The sequence below is a fragment of the Patagioenas fasciata genome, chromosome 11 (genome assembly GCF_037038585.1).
Source record: "Patagioenas fasciata isolate bPatFas1 chromosome 11, bPatFas1.hap1, whole genome shotgun sequence".
Classification (NCBI taxonomy): Eukaryota; Metazoa; Chordata; class Aves; order Columbiformes; family Columbidae; genus Patagioenas; species Patagioenas fasciata.
The window spans coordinates 9,138,195-9,156,115 of NC_092530.1; the positions used below are offsets into that span (position 1 = coordinate 9,138,195).

General features: G+C 37.4%; 1 protein-coding gene and 1 long non-coding RNA gene across 3 annotated transcripts in view; one reads left to right on the plus strand and one right to left on the minus strand.

Moving 5' to 3' along the window:
* Window positions 1-17,921, minus strand: part of LOC139828836 (uncharacterized) — a 172,335-nt gene that overhangs the window by 144,982 nt on the left and 9,432 nt on the right. The window lies entirely within an intron of this gene.
* Window positions 8,207-16,093, plus strand: LOC136106501 (homeobox protein CDX-4). 2 transcript variants are annotated; one of them, XM_065846841.2, is made up of 3 exons: window positions 8,207-8,636; window positions 13,580-13,725; window positions 15,692-16,093. In XM_065846841.2, the coding sequence occupies exons 1-3, from the start codon at window positions 8,207-8,209 to the stop codon at window positions 15,896-15,898; spliced, it is 783 nt and encodes a 260-aa protein (XP_065702913.1). In that variant the 3' UTR covers window positions 15,899-16,093. The 2 variants fall into 2 exon arrangements, with proteins under 2 accessions (XP_065702913.1, XP_071669777.1); XM_071813676.1 differs by having other exon boundaries at window positions 8,207-8,621; window positions 13,562-13,725.

A 17,921-nucleotide genomic window follows, 5' to 3' on the forward strand; every position in this document is an offset into this window, starting at 1 on the left:
GAATAATCCAGATACTTACTTCTTAAGATGACTAACAATTGCATGTGTATAACTTGTCTGCAAAGGGAAAATTTTTAAAGCACATAAATGATCTGGGAATTTATATCCTCCTTGTCAAAAGCAATTTAGAAATTTAGGATGCCCACCCTCACTAATTTTCATCAAGGTGTCTTCCTAAATATCCCTGTCACTGTTGCAAATAAGACTTAGAAGCATTAAGTCATTTAGGCACTATATTCTTCTTTTTTTTTTTTCCTTAATTATAACAAATAGTACTCTTAGATCATGAAAATGTTGGTAATGTAAAAGTACTTTGTATATAAAGAACATTAAAATAAATGACTTTTTTCATAATCATTTTCCAATGTGGTATCTGCAACTGTAGAAAGTGAACATGCAGATTTTCATGATTAGCCTGTTATTGAATTGTAATATCAAATTTAAAAGCAGGGTGATGGTAACAAAGCTTACAAAAAGTAGAAGAAACTAGTAAGATCAGGAGGGTTCAGAGAGCCGGCAGTTTTCACGATTTCTTCATTTTTCTTTATCATTCTATGGTTGCAAGACAGACTCTTACTAAATAAAATTCCAGCTTTAAATAGACACATATCTACATTGCAGAATTCCACTTTTTGCCCTCACAATGCTGCTCCTCTTGCTGGCAACAGCAGTTTGAAGCTTGGCATAGGTAATAAAAATGAGATGAAGAAGCTGCAATTCAAAGTTCAGCATCAGAAAGACTCCAGCTGATTTCCACATATTATGAAAAGTGGAATATGACAAGCGGCAGGTAGGAACAAAAGCGATTTACCATCTCCATTGATGAGTGTGGCAACCAAACTAAAACACTAGTCTCCCAAAAGAGATATCCATTGGATGTGTCCAAGAGAGGAATCCATTGGAAGTATACAGAGCAGCCATCCTGTCTACAGAGGGAAATACTAGAGATATTTTACCTACAGTTAACACACACACATGCACATATATTTAACTTCAGAGACTGCAAAAGGATCAAGGAGAAAAGCATCCTCACATCGGCCAATTAAATGAAGTATGCTTGCATACTAGAGAAAAATCAATCAAAATCTCCAGATTTAGACTTTCAGAAGGTAAGAATATAGAAGAAAACTTTGTCTTTTGTGCTGATACACAGTAATCTAGGATCTAGTTCTAGTTCAGTACACAGAACCCTGGCCCAAGGTTTTGCAGTATAAGCTCACAGCTACCTATTTTAATCACATTTCCATTACATAGTTTAATTTTGTATTAAAATTTTTAAAAGGAAAAAGCAAAAAGTCCTTCAAGAAAGAACTTCAAGAAATATATCTGAACACAACTTCTTTCTCTTTAAAATTATTTAAACATCATTCGAAGAGAGGGGAATCTGGCAAAATGACCTGGTTTATCTTGTTTACATGTAGAAGAGTTATTGAGGAAGATAAGTGACCACTTTGAAGATCTGCCTCATTTCTGTTCCAGTTTGCTGAAAGCATGCTTGCTATAGGTTGCTATGTGTTTCCAATCAGAAGTTGTTAAGTACACAAAATAAGGCTGGATTTTATTTGCAGAAGCACATGTTCAAAGGTTAAAATTTATTGCTCCAAAAGCAGTATCTATAAAACAGGGCAATACCTTAGAGATTATTAACCTTCTAGTTATACCAGGGATTGTTTTAAGTAGTAAAATTTTTTTGTAAAACTTACCAGCAATCTATTCAGCTAAATATTTTCAATAAGGCTTAATCCTTTAAACAGTTGCCCACCTAAACTAAAAGAAAGCTTTTTATTCTCTAATAAGGCTGTGTAGTGCTGTTGCTTAGATGCTGTATTGTGTATAATTAAAAATAAGAAAGACATAAGAGTGGAGACAAATCAACTGCAAGTGTTTTGGTCCAACACTGTGAGTCATGAAATACTGGTGCCAGTCCTCAGAATAACACTTACTTTATTCCTGGCTTTGGGTATATCATATAACCTATCACTTTTATCACATCTGAAAACTAGAGACGCTAAAGCAGAGCTGCTGTGAAGATTGATTGGTTGTTAGCAAAGTGCCTTGAAGAAGAAAAGCATACCTTAGACTACATCACAAGAATATCTAAGCCCTTAATCCTAATTGTGATTAAAAGAACAATCAAGGTATGTCCAATTTTTAGAGGAATTCACTAACCTTTAAACCCCATTACCCAGAGAGAATTGTGGTCTATATGGTACAAAAAGATCAAGGAGAGCATAGCAAACAAGACCTTGTACAAAAACCTCCTGCAACTAAGCAAAACATAACTCAAAATTACACTTCTAAAACAAAAAACTTCAAACATGCAGTACCTGCAATTGCTTAGGTGTTATGCAACCAGTAACGTACACATGAGAGAGCATCTAATATGTGCTACCTTCTACTCAAGGAGTAGATTCAAAAATTTATTCATTCTGGACATTAACATGAAAAATAAAAAGCATACTCATACTTTAGCACCCTTATTCGGTTTGCTGGTGCAGTACAGGCTTCCTTCAACCTAAGCTTTTACATCCAGAACATGTGCTGAAACGATGTGTCCCTGCGGATGACTTCCACAGCCAGGCAGCTTCAGAGCAGCACAGGATGTTACTAGTTGGACACAACATTGTGCAAACCCCACTCAGTAAAGGAACAGGCACTGTTTTAGGACTAAAAGTTTGCCAGCTGTTTTCACACACAAAGAGCAGAAATAATTCTTTGTACGTTTTGTAACAAGCTCTGTTCTAAGAGGTATCACAATAAATAGAGAGGCTTAATTAAGATACACCCTGAGTGTTCCTAGTCTTCTAAGCCACAATAAAATACAGTTGCTCTAAGGCAGAACAGACTTTATACAGACAATAACCTCTCTTACGTGAGAGTATGCAGGAAGAGTTACAGCTGTGCAACAAAAATGCCAGTCTACCAGAATATAAACCATGCACATGGCAAGGATGGCAAATGGTAAAGGCAGTCGATTGCTTTGTTACTTGGTGAAACACCACACCAAACAGCGTCTCAAGGATTCAGTAGTGAGCACCCAATAATCCCATCAAGTTATATTTTGGTCAGCATGAATTACTTACAGGAAGTGGGAGCTCTACACTACAGGACTCCAGAAGGAAACCAAATAAATATCAATAGAGGGTTTGCTATTCATTTTCATGGCTCTGCTAAAAAGAATTTATTTAACCTGGAACTCACATGCAGACTCTGTAACTCCTGCCATATTAAGTCTGCTTGTGAGTAGTAAAATGTACTCTTTTTACTGACAGCATTGATTTTGTAGCAGATTTTAAACTACTTAGATTTCAGAATACTAAGAGCTCCTTTAGCTCCAGACCATTCTTTCCTGGCATATACAACACTGACGCAGATCATACATGACATATATTTTTGCTACTTTTAGTAAAACACAAAAGTTACCATTAAGAAGTGAAAGAAAAGTCATTCTTAGCAGCAGTTAGAAAAACGTTAGTGGAACAGAGAGAAGGGTAAATACAATCACCATGCTCCCAACAAGTCACTTTTCATCATTTTTCAAACGGATTTGTTAACAAAACTTTCAGCACATGGAGTTAAAAGCAAAACCATTGAGGAAGGCTTCATGGGCAACTGATGCTTTTATTTCTACTACTGGTCTCTTATGAAAAAGAAATACACATTAGGGATGAGAAAGACACAGTACAGAACTGAAACGTGATATATCCATTTGTCTTTTTCTGCAGAAGAGCTCAGTTCAGCAAGTGGAAATAGTTCAGCTCCCATTGCTCGTTTGGCTCTCTAGGCTGTGCCACATTGTCAATTTGGAGATACAATTTGGTATGTGCTTGCATTTCAAGCCCTGAAAATGAGATCTAACTAGGGTGTTACATATTAAACCAGCCCAATTAAAAAGGATAAATAAAATTTTCAGCAGCTCTGTGTTTGTAGAAGCTTCAGTGAAAGCAAGAGCAGGCTTTTCAGCAGTGTGTTTTAAAGTTATAAAACCATCTGCCTGCCTTCATGACTAGTCAGATTTTCTTCCAAGAGAACTCACCTTTCCTCAAGATTTATACAGCTGACTATTAATTTTAGGAGGCATGGGTATGTGTGCAAAGCCCAGCTTTAATAAAGGGTCAGTAACACCTCCAAAATACTGCTTAAAACTATCAGCAATACATGGTTTGCTACCAAAGTCCTTTGCTAGCCATTCCACTCAAATTCCAAGTGTGCAGTTCTGACCTTACTGATGTGTTATTAGAATGGTCATCTGGACACACAAAAACAAACACATATTCTATCACCTTAGCTAGAACAGGACACACAATGCTCACCTGCTTATTTTGCCTCAGAAACAAACCCCCGATAGATTTCATAAAATTTTCAAGCTTCAAAGATGGACAGATTTGTTCCTTTTAATCGCCATATAAAAGGAAGAGTAACTTTATGAGCAAGCATTCCCAATTAAAAGCTATTACAGATATAAACACCTTTAATAGAAGTTATTGTTGTACAGGCCAGTTTTAATCTACCAGTAGTCCCTGAAATTGCAGTTGTTATGGCTGTCATTAAAATATTTGATTGCATGTTTGTTATTATATTACTACTACTCAGTTTGGAAATGTTCTTTAGAACAGCACATATACCATAGTATACTATCTACATTGCTTGTACAAACAAAACTTGAATAGTTCCAATGGCTATCACCATGCTTGTTATTATTGCTAGATTTTCATCAACCACTTATTTAGAAAACTAGAAAATTTTCTTCCCCAAAGATATCAAAATACATTTAATTTTACACATGTGCAACCACACTTCAACAAACAGTGATGCATCTCCTGCAGACACTGGTTTAGATAAATTATACACAGCATTTTAACAGGCAGATGGGGAAAAAATGGAAAATTGTAAGCCTGGCGTTCAGTTAGAATCAAAGAATCATAGAACCGTTGCATTGGGAAGAGACCCTCAGGATCACCGAGTCCAACCATAACCTAACCTAACTCTAGCATTAAACCATGTCCCTAGGAACCTTGTCTAAATGCCAGTTACCTGGCAATCACTCTCTCTGAAGTACACCAAGAGCACTCTTGCTGCCAACACCACACAGATCTTTCCTCTTCTGTCTTTATCACCCACTGCAGAAAATTGTATAAATGCAAACCCCCCCATGGATGAGAGACTTCTGGATGTCTAGCCCACTACTCAGAACTGCTTTTGTGTTCCCGCTACCCTAGAAAGTCAGAGGGCCCACAGTAACATGACAGTTCCACAAGCACTCTACGCAGGACAAGTCCTTCCTCTACTAGCAGCAACTCATTGTCACCTCCTTAGCGCAATTATGGACAGGGCAAGGGCATTTCAGGGATTTATTTCTTTTTCCTGAAAGCAATAACCACTGGAAGTATTCCTGGAACTACAGTGTAAGTTACTGCTGTACACTGCAGATGCAGCGGTTCTGTGGCTCTGCAGCTACCAGCATGCTGGACATGAGCATGAAGGACACACGCGTGGCTAAGAAATGACTCTTGGGAAGGCAGACTCAGATTAACAGCTCTCCAAAAACATCAACACTAAAGTTTTGTTAGCCTCAAACTACTAGACTACATATGAAGGTATGGTTCCTTTTTAATGCATCCATGTGGATCTGTTACACAAAATGGGAGGCATAAGAGTCAGGGTGCAGAAGATCATCTGAATGTTGCCATTTTAGTTATCTTATTCTCACTTTGGTGTTAAAAATCTGCAGTCCTGCTCGGCAATCTTATCCTGCTATGTAAATCTTTTTAAACAAAATGCCTTATTCAAAGCTTACTATTGTTAGTTGATATCAAATCAGTGTAGCAATCCACCATCAGTGTATCTTGATCTAATTATGTTCTGGAAAGAATTGAAATAGATCTAAAGAAAATTCAGATAATGGAACAGGCAAAACAAGAAAGGGAAAGGAGAAGCATAAACAAAAGATAAAAGAAGAACAGAGAATAAAGGATAAAGGTCTGAGATACAAAAAAATGGGATTAGGTGATAGTGAAATTGTGGGGGGTATGCACAGAGGCATCTCATAAAGAGGAAAACCAGAGATTAAAAATGTTACCATCATCTAATGCGTTATACGAAACTAAATGTCACTCAAAGAGATGTGAAAATGGTGTGCTTACGAGTAGTCAGACAGCATGTCTGATCTGAAGTCTGTGAGCAACCAGTGTTCATGTGTCATGTCAAGGGATCTCAGATACAGTCAATGGAGAGGACACTTCACCCTCCTATGGATCTGCCTATGACTGGCAGCTCTGCATGACATTTCACAATACCTTGGAATTTAACTGCTGGCATAATTATCACAAATAGGCCAAAGATACTTCCAGTATAAGAAACAGATCTTGTTTAATTTGAGGTATGCTCAGTGGAGTTCCTTGGTGTTTTTAGTACATATCAGTACTAAAAATTCTGCGGGCTCTCAAAAATTTTATTACAATTCCTTTTCTTTCAAGACAAAGAGAACAAGAGTCTGTTCCATTTTTTTAATGTCTGTTTTTATATGGGTACACCAATTACAGAAAGCCTTACTTTTTCCATGTCCTATCCCATGATGCAACTTTCCTCAACATTCTCAGGACCCCAAGGATCAAGAAGTCTCTGAATATAGCAAAATGAATTAAAAGATTTTGCTACGCTTCTCAGTAAAAAATATTTCATAAATAAATAAAAGAAATTTTAAAAAAACACAGAAGAGGAATATTCTTCCTGTGTTTAAGTACACATTTAGAATCCTTTAGTGCTGGAATTAGAAGGGATGTGTGAATACAAGTACTGTCAAAATACAAAGCATACTGAATGAAAACCCACACCTTTGTAAAGGGAAACAACTCATTGTAATTTGCACCTCTTTTGCAAGCATATCCCTTGACAAATAGCTCAGTGCAAAGAAATCCTCCAACATAAAAATATAGCAAATTCACTTTACAAATTGTAGCATACAAATCATAATCATAGAGGGGCAATTCTCAAGTCATGAGCAATAGGTTAGTTCTCCCATGTTAATATGAAGATCTTAATAACAACATAGAAACGCCCCTTCAAAATACTTTTTCTCAGTGGGAACACTTACATTGACCTATAGAGCTCACATGTCAGGTGCTCTACAGAAAAGCACCAAGGCAGTTCTGATCCACCACCTCGATAACCCAGATGTTTCTCCCTGCTGACTGCACTCACCTAAGCGGCCACCACAGAAAACAGCCACTCGGCAGCAGTTCCAGAGGAAAGAACCCAGCCTTGCAGGCAGATAAAAGCTGTCTTCAGCTGGAAACAGAAAGCAACAATATTGCTGGGCCTAATCAAAGACTTTTTTCACTACTTTTTACAGTCATTTTCTTTGGACTTCTGGCACCATCTTTGTTAGGAAGATTTATTGTCTGCTTTTTAAAATGTATCAGTTTGCAATGGCTGGTAGATGAAGGGATCTCTTTAAATCACTTTGTATTGGGAGGGTGTGAACACGTGCACTACAGTTACAGCCTGAATTTCTCCTCTGCTGGAAAACCACATACAAACATCAATAACCATGGGAAAATGTTTGCAACATTTATATTCAAGACATGCAGTTTACATGGTGCTCTGTATTCTGAAATTATTGCCTTACAATTATTCAAACTGTTTTCCTTAATTTAATAAGTAAAAATGATATATTTTTTTTGTATCTGAGAAATTAAGAGCCTAACAAATTTACTTGTTGATTGGTAACACATAACAAAACTAAAGGTTTCAGGCAAGAATCATTTAAACATCAAAAATTGCTATTATAGTTACCACTGTCTTGTCTTAAAAACCGGTTTATTTACCAAGTGACAAATGCAAGCAACTGTTGCATTATCTTACAGTACTGGAATTGCTGTTGGATATCAGGGAAGGGTAATAGGATAGATAAAAGTTCTGTAAAAGAGAAAGCACCAGAAGTAGCAGAAAGGTGGGGTTGGTCAGCCCTTCATTTGAATGTAAATGTAATTATGAGGCAGGCAGTTACGCTGACGTCAGACAAGATCTTGGTAAACCATTACCACCAGCACCTGGTAGCACAGTTGATAATACAGGAGGATGAAGTAGAAGATTCCAAGCAGAGTAGCAATATCAGAGAAAACCAAACACAGTTATTTTTGGGCAGTGGAAGAAAATACGGAAGAGCAAGATGTTGTGACAACATTATTAATAATCTGTGACAATCATGTACGTGAGCTCTCTCTTGGATAAAGAGAACAGCATGTATCCAGGATCTGCACGAGGGAACAACCACCTGCCAGCGCAAAATTTTGTGTCTACGCCGCCCTACTCTGATTACACGGGATATCATCATGTGCCAAGTCTGGACACCCATGGCCAGCCTGCGGGAACCTGGGGATCTCACTACGGCCCACAGCGGGAGGACTGGAACGCCTACGGCCCAGGACCTTCCAGCACAGTCGCTGCTGCCCAGCTCAATGGCTCATCTCCTGGACAGGTCTCCTACAGTTCTGCTGATTACAGCTCCCTCCATCCTGCCGCACCTGGGGGGTTACTGCCTGTAGAAACAATTAATGCCCAGCAAATCTCTCCCAACAGCCAAAGGCACAGCTCTTACGAATGGATGAGGAAAACAGTGCAAGTGAACACTACTGGTAAGTGTATATTCAACTTCCAGCCTGAGAAAGCATCTTCTGCTATCACTGATCTTATAAATAATTAACTTTACTCAAAGCACACAGGTTGGTGTGTCATTTGTGAAATTTATTTAACCTTTTGCTATTTAATGCAGTTTTAACTAAATTTGCACTAGTTTCACTTTCATCCCATAAAGGCTTTATATGGTTACTCCAGTGGAAAAGCTGTTGTGTTCAGATATGGCTGCATCTCACTCAAGTCCAGGAAACTTTGTTCTAACATTCTGCAAAGCATTTTGGATTAAAAACATGACACTGTTGAGAATGTTATGGAACATTGAACACAGCAACATTTAACAGTTACAGACAAAAATTTGTGATACAAGATAAATATGAGTATAAAATCAGGTTGATCTTCTTAAATCTTTACAGACTTTTTAATGATTTTAAAGAAAATTACATCCTCTGATCCAACTCTAGTGATTATGCAAATTTCTCCTGTTGTTCCTGTGGCTTTAATTTTTCTACCTAGATTCATTAGGTGAGAAGAAATATTCCTAGGGAAGTAATCTGACTCAAATGATCAGCATAGGCTATTTTGTTTGCAGACCACGTATCTCATCAATTAAGCTTCTTTTCATTTAGTTTCGAATCGGTTTTACATTTTTCTGACGTACCAGAATTTTGCAGCTTGCCACAATTACACAATTAAAAAAAAAAATCACTCGTTGATGCGCCTGTTTTTGTCACAATCTACACGCCAGATGAACTTCTCGATGTATATTCCCAAGGTGTAAATTGGGTGTAGCAAGGTTTGCTAAATCTATTGCTAAGGTTAAAAGTAGTAAGTGTGTGTTAGAGAGCATCAAAGAAAATGCTCTAAAGAAAGAAAAGCAATTACAATTGGAGCAATCAGAAGACAGAAAATCAGCACTGCCGCTTGAGACACAATCCTCCTTCAAATGGTTATTACTCGAGCAAAATTAGTCTGGTAATTGTTTCTTAGTTACAAAGCAGATAAACACTGTTTTCCCATTGTTACTAAATATAAAATGCTGAGTGAACATTAAGATATCACAATCCCATCCTTCCACTTGCAGCCTCTACAAAAGTCTTCAAAGCCAGGCAGATTTATAGTCTGTTTTTTCCCCCCTATGTATGCTCATGTAAATCAGCAGTAACTTCATTAACATCATTGGAGATTTCCAGGTGTAGAAGTGATGCAAGACTTGCGTATAGACCAAATTCAACTGACACTACTGAATGTCAATGAGGCAACTGTGCCTCTGTCATGTTGTCACTGAATTCTAAATGTGTGAGCATTCTTAAAGAATAAAACAGACTAAAAAAATCTAAATCCTAGTTTTATACTTATTGCACAGACATGCAAGACTCTGAAATGTTTCTCATACCCTTGCTCAACTTCATAAAATATATATGCAATTCAGAAAAGCAGTGATGTGCTTATATTCATCTCTAGTCTGAACTTGCACAGTATACTTGCACAGAATTTACACACACTCCAAAATACTTTATGAACAATACTGGACAGGTGAATCAGGGCCTGTCAATAGATACGTGTCCTGAGGCTGCGCATTCCTTGAGCCCAGTCCTTTGAAGTGTTAAAACCAGCTTTGAGACATCAACCCAGCTTAAAAAAAGGGGTTTAGGAGAGTAAAGCAAGAATGTGGTATTTTGCAAAAGAAAAAAAGTACTGAATAGATTTGGCTTTTCATTGGTGTTTTTAAAATAATGCTAACTGTAAAAACTGGAAAAACTTTATACTGGCACAAAAAAGTTGGGAAAAAAGAAACTCAAGCAATTAATGACAAGGCATATAGTGGCTACATATTATCAATGCTTTCTCTAGAAGATAACTCAAGCAAACTTACTTGATGCCATTACAACCACCTTTGAAACAGACTTGCTCTCTGTTTTTCCTTACTGCATAGTATTAATTCACACTATCAAAATACCTACTGGCTCCTCTTCTTCAATATTATCACTACTTAGTACAGTTCATTGCTCTAAAATTCCAGAACCACAGCCTTAAACTTTACAAGTATATATATAAATACGCATATGTCCTTAACCTCCCTAGTGGCATGTACTCATGTCAACATACATGAGCAGCACAGAATAACAGAAATCAAAACACATGTACTTAAATGAGGGAACCTACTGAAGTATTGTCCTGAAGATAACTGGAATTATTTCTGAGAAAAGATATTAATGAGATATTTTTCCCCCCTCTATTCAGACTCTATTAAATATACTGCATGATGATGAAATATTTCTGTTGAACATTTTATACAAAAAATAAAATTGCAGGATAAGGGAAATGAAAATTTACCTGACCAAGTAAATTCTCAGGATGAAACACTATCAAAGACAGAAGTGCTATGCGTTTCCAATTGATAATATTTGATTTGACATTATGTATATCCTCTTATTAAAATACAGTAACTGTACAGTCAGAACCAAGCCTGTTTTTATTTCAAATACACAGATATTACAAACATATCAGACAATGAGAAATTTTCAAAAACAAACATGGCAAGTGGGCTTGGTAAAGATACCTTCCCAGACAGGCTAACAAAATTAGAAAAATAACATCTCCAGAATTCCTTATAGTCTGATCCTGTTTTCACTAAAAATCTGTGACAAAATGCCCTATCAGCTTCAGTTCTGTGAGAGCAGAACTTCAGACCAATTCATTTTGAAAATCTGTGTAATCAACAGTGTAAAATGTGTATTTTATGAGAGCGAGTAAGCCTTAAAGGCATGAAGCTTACTGGAAATAAGGTATCTAAACCAGGGACTAGAAAACAGATCTTTTAAAGCTTTATATGAAACTTCATCTGGGAGTGACTCTTCTCAGAATGAGAACAGACTTTAAGAGGACTTAACAAAGTACAACATTATTTTTATATTTTGCATTGTCAGCATCAGCTTTTTTTTTTTAAAACTATAGTCAACACATTTTATGTCTTTGTTTAAACAAGTATTGATGTACAAGTAATTCACATTACATCACAGCAGAAACATAGCCAGAAAGCAAAATAGAAAAGCAGGAAAAAAGGCGAGGCCTCTGCTCTAATGCTAATTTATTTTGCTTTGTAAACTAGTTGTGACATCTATTTTCCACTGAGCTACATTGTCTGAGGTTTTGAGGCCTATCTGTCATATTGAGGCAACAGACCCTTTCAACACTTCACTTCGCTTTGATATGCAGTCTCGTCTCTTCCTTCTCCCTCTTTTCTTCAGGAGTTATATTGCCGGAAAGGGTGATGATTTTCACAGCAAATAAAGAGGCCTTCTCCTGGCTTTATTGTCTTCAGAAGAAATGCTCTGTGAATTTTATGACCAAGGGGAATGGGGAAAACTATTCCTTTTCTCCACCCCCTCAAATCATGGTTATATTTGCTGATTATAGTGAAGCCGGAATAACCCTGTTGAATTTTAACTTGTTTTCAAAGATTACCTTCTAAGCCTTTAGTTTACAAGGAACCTGAATATCTATACTATTGTTAACATTATAACTATCATTAGAGCAAATATTTCAAAGCCAACGATTTGTACCCTGAAAAATGTAAACTTAGTTTGATGATTGTTTTAGTCCTGCAAATTTAGTCAGGAAAACCTTGTACACTAGAAGTCAGAGTGCCATAGGATTTGGGAAAACATCCTTAATTATGCATATTTCAAAATGTCTTCAGCTATGTCTACCTCCAGCCTTCAAATAAAAATATCAGCGTCTATCCTCAGCGTTGATCCAAAATTAGAGAGAACTGAGGAAAAAAATATTCCTTCATCTATTTCTGTCCTTTTTTCCTCTGCTAAGATGAAAGAGTCCGACATTTGTTTAGGGCTTGTAAATTCCAAACCAATTGGCTTGTGTTTCTGAATGTGAAAGGGGTTCTTGATAAGATCTCCTTGTCGCTCCTTTGTGTGGCGTGTGCTTCATCTTAACACCTCAATGGATTTTAGGGAACCACTTTAAAGGAGTCTTTGTCCTACAGTTTGTCCCAGAAAACTCACATCAAAAAAAACCTGGGAAGATCAGAAGAAAAAGGAAAACTATCTAGTTGGCTCTTGAAAGTGCAAAGGAGAACAAATAAGTTGAAAAGTGATCTCTCTGTATTATTACATGAAGTATTGTTTTTCAAAAGTCCATGAAATGAGATATCTTCTAAACAGCAAGTAATGCTTCCTTAACAGTATTCATCCAATATATTTAAGAGTACTTCTTTTATACATTAGAGAGAGGATAATACCTAAATGCTTTTACACGTATTTTATTGCCTCATCTTACAAATTGCCAAGTGTGTTCAACTTGAAAGGGAAGCTCAGCACATCGAATACCCCCAGTAATAGCTCTATGGGCACTGAGCATCTTGCAAGACTGGACCTTGTTGAAAAAATAAATTCAAGTTATAATTGAACTTAAAAGCATGTCCTATGGCCGCACAAGAAACCGAAAGCATTCCTAGTTGGATATTTCTTTGTGTTAGAGAGGTGATCTTTAAAAACCCAAATAAAGAATTAGGACGTGGTACAACTAAACAAATTGTGACTGAACTTCAGTCTTGATACCCTGTGTATTTATGCCCACATATACATGGAAGTCATTTCAATGAGCACTGAAATGAAAGCCCTCTGAGTTCAAATATAGCCAGCTCAAATTATGTACTGCTATGGATTATTTAAGATGCTTCAGGGTGTTTTTCACATAGAGCGTCACATTTAAATGTGTGTTTACAAAGAGTAAGATAAAGAGGGACAGACAGTTACAATAACCAACACTCACTCTGCACCTCATATTCCTTTGCTCTAACACAAAAAACAATCCCATGCAAGTACTCTGTAGTTTAATGAATGTCTGTAAAACATTTGAGGTGTTTGAAAGATGCTATAGAAAATAAAATTCAACATATTAATAACATTTCTTTCTTCAACAGGTAAAACAAGAACAAAAGAAAAGTACCGAGTTGTTTACACAGATCATCAGAGACTAGAATTAGAGAAGGAATTTCACTGTAACAGATATATTACAATACGGAGAAAGTCAGAACTTGCAGCAAACCTGGGACTATCTGAAAGACAGGTACACAGAGACTATCCATCATTCGTACGCACCCATTCACCAGACACTGTTACTGCCCGAGGACATGAGCAGCATTCACGTTCTGTACCCAAAAGTAGTGCGAAGGCAACCATGAAAAAGTTTGTGAGTATATTTGACACACAGAGAATACACTATGCAAATACAAATAAACAAATAGGCTAATCTTACAGAAACCTCAAGTTATGGGTAACTAAGCATTAGGAATTCATTTGTGCCAGAAAAAGTACTTATCCTTACGTGTATAACAGCTTGCTAGACAGCTGGAATTTAAACAGTTCAGCTTAACATTAGCTCAGCTATGTTCTCAGTAGTTATGACGTTCACCATTTTATTTCTTCTTGCAGCCACACAAAATGGTGGCCAAAAAAAGTCCAGAGCACTGGATACATTTCAGCTGTAAGCCAGGAAAATAAAATCTCAGCATTCAAAGAACAATCGAGTGCGATATCTATGTATTTTTTATTACAAACTTTCTGTCACTGTTTCCACAGGCCATATTCTTCCTCAGTCTGTTAGATTTTTGGCACATTTTAAGGAGTTTTTCCAGCCTGATTTTCAAGTCAGGATTTATTTTTGCTATTATGTTCACAGGTACTTCATCTATCATAGTAGTTCACATCCACTTTATAAAGGTGCCAAATTTTTCTGCCTGTTATGCACATATATATAGCCAAGATTATCCATTCGGGAAATTTTCAAGTGCATACTTATATCTATTGCTTCTTTGGAAAGCAGCTCTGCATTCATTCATATAACGTACATATTGAAGGCCTGTCCTGAATAGCCTCCCAAACAGGGTCCCAGGTATCTTAGCTATGTTCATACAAAGACTAGAGGAATTCAGGATAAGAATTTCCTAAAAATCCCTGTGTTGGAGAGCACACTTACAAACCACAGCTCTGCAGTCTGCAAATACAGTAACTATTGAATCAAACCCACCTTATGCAACAGAACTTCAATGGTTCTGCTCCAGTTGAAGGATAAGAAACTGAAGGGAAGAAGCCAGCGAGTCGTGGTCAATGGGGTAGAGTCCAGTTGGAGGCCTGTATCTAGTGGAGTGCCTCAGGGGTCAGTACTGGGGCCTATATTATTCAATATATTCATCAATTATTTGGGCGAGGGAATAGAGTGTTCTATCAGCAAGACTGCTGATAATACCAAGCTGGGAGGAGTGGCTGACACGCCAGAAGGCTGTCCTGCCATCCAGAGACCTGGACAGGCTGGAGAGTTGGGCAGGGAAAAACTGAATGAAATTTAACAAGGGCAAGTGTAGAGTCTTGCATCTGGGTAGGAACAACCCCAGGTTCCAGTATAAGTTGGGGAATGACCTGTTAGAGAGCAGTGTAGGGGAAAGGGACCTGGGGGTCCTGGGGACAGCAGGATGAGCGTGAGCCAGCACTGGGCCCTTGTGGCCAGGAAGGACAATGGTACCTGGGGTGGGTTAGAAGGGGGTGGTCAGTAGGTCAGAGAGGTTCTCCTGCCCCTCTACTCTGCCCTGGGGAGACCACACCTGGAATATTGTGTCCAGTTGTGGCCCTCAGTTCCAGAAGGACAGGGAACTGCTGGAGAGAGTCCAGCGCAGGGCAACAAAGATGCTGAAGGGAGTGGAGCATCTCCTGTGTGAGGAAAGGCTGAGGGAGCTGGGGCTCTGGAGCTGGAGGAGACTGAGGGGTGACCTCATTCATGTTTACAGATATCTAAAGGGTGAGTGTCAGGAGGATGGAGCCAGGCTCTTCTCGGTGACAACCAGTGATAGGACAAGGGGTAATGGGTTCAAACTGGAACACAGGAGGTTCCACTTAAATTTGAGAAGAAACTTCTTCCCGGTGAGGGTTTTTGTTGGTTTTGTTTGTTTTTTTAACATATCTATATTTTCATTGCTACTATTATTGTGAAAAGTTGAGCACTACTTTGAATTAATCCGATATAATTTATAACATCACAGGTGAAAATCTGGTTCCAGAACCGCCGAGCCAAAGAAAGAAAACTGATCAAGAAGAAAATATCTCAGTTTGATGGCAGTGGGGGCTCGGTTCAGAGTGACTCTGGTTCACTCAGTCCAAATGAAATATCTAGTTCTCTGTTCCCACCACCACACGGAATAAATGGATTACGGCCTGATGACATTCATCAAGTTATAGTTTCAGAATGAACAGAGAGGGGGGGAAAAAAAGAGGAAAGAAAGAAAAAGCAAGAATGGATTTCCCCATCGCAGATGCCCCCTTGAAAACTCAACTTTACAAAGGATCATTTCCATTTGACTGTCCTCAGAGTGCTGGTTTCTAAGTACAGGACCTGGGACTATTATGAAAATATTTTAATTATTGGAGACATCTCAGGGAACTTGCGCTGCTAAGATTCATCACTCAAAATCTTTGAGTAGGAGGTAACTTGCTTCAGACACTGACAAAAAGAATGATACAACTGAGGATTCAAGGAAATGTAGTTCTAATCTGATCATATATATACACACAAAAAATTGTCAGTGAACTGCTTATAAAATAGAGTACTATTGCATAAAATATAAGATGTTGAATGTCTTCAGTTTGTTACATTTTATATAATTAAGAGTAAACCATAGATGTTAATAAATATTCACACTTAAGTGTACTGAAAAGAATGCTACTTTTTAAAAACAAGAAAAACATTTAAACCACTTTTAAACCCTCAAGAAACAACTATGTTGCTCTATCAACACATTGCATTTAATTAAATTTAATTAAAAACATATCTCCTTTCCTAATGTAATTGCATTCAAGAATCCCAGTCTCTTACACAATAGTTACCCACCAAGATTTGTTCAACTGTAAGAAATGCAGCAATTTGTCATGAACATTAGTAAATGCTTTGAGTTCGAAGGGGCCTTTGAGATCATCTAGAATGAGAAACACGTTTGCAAGATGTAAATATTACTCCAGTCTTCAATGAATGCACACATTATTGCTCAAAAATATGAGCACAAATATAACAAAAACAGAACTGTAACTATGAGTAAGCCACAAAAAGATAAATATTATAGCTTGTTTAATGTCTCTAAACCTTCAAGTCACATAGTAGCAGGCTTGGGTCGCTGATTTTATACATGACACTTATTTCAGGCTAAAGGTAAGAAGTATCCGAAAGCAGCTGACACTGTATTTTGAAGCTGTTACCAAGCAGCTTAGCATTCACAAAGTCACAGCAAGCATGCAAGAAAGAAGCATTCACTCCATACGCACTCCTGAAAAAGCACAAATTAAGAATAAACATGCTCACAGTGTGGTCAGCTTTTACTATCAGTCCACGATAGCAGGTAAGAAGGTAGCAGTGATATCAGGAAGATGACTGATGAAGCTGGAAAAGCAGAAAGAAAATCCAAAGCACTAAAACAACAACAACAAAAAACCCAATCCCAAACCTTCCAGTCATACTATCTGTAGGAATTTCATAATATGAGCTTTTTGATAGCATAGAAGTGATCTACTGGGGGAAAAAAAAGTTATTGAAAAGGTCATGAGGAGTAAAGATAATAAAAAGGGAAACCAGAAGAAAACAAACAGAAAACACAGTTATCTGGAACACGAAAAGTAATGCATCACTCCCTATTTCAACAATGTCTAACTCTTGGTCTCAGAAGCAGAAGATCAAATTCTACTTTTCTTAAGGTTCCTGAACGTTGACAATGCATGGAGCGACATGGGCAGAACTTGTCAAAGCACTCACTGTCTGGACTCAATAAATTAACATCACTTAAATCTGAAGATGTGACTCACTGTTTCCCAATTATTTAAAAATAACTGTTAGAGGAACTCCATGAAAGTAAGTCTATTAGGAGTTATGATAAAGAGACTCTTCAAAAACAATGCCTCAAGCTAAACTAGGAAGAAAATCTGTAACAAAAAATAAGATCTTACTAATTCTAAGCATTTTGTGGGTGGTACTCCAATATGTTGCAAATAATCTCTTATTCATATGGCTAAAATAAACAGGCATATCTTAATGCAGAGAAACGGCAAACAAAAAATACTATGTATATAAATATTTATAAAACTCAACCCTATGAGAAACTGGGACTATATCTGCACAGCTTTAATTCAGGATCTTCTAAAACTGCTCACTGATATTACAGTGTTATATGATTTCGTGGACATTTTAGAAGATAGAGGAGAATGTTACAGAACATGCACACAAACAGA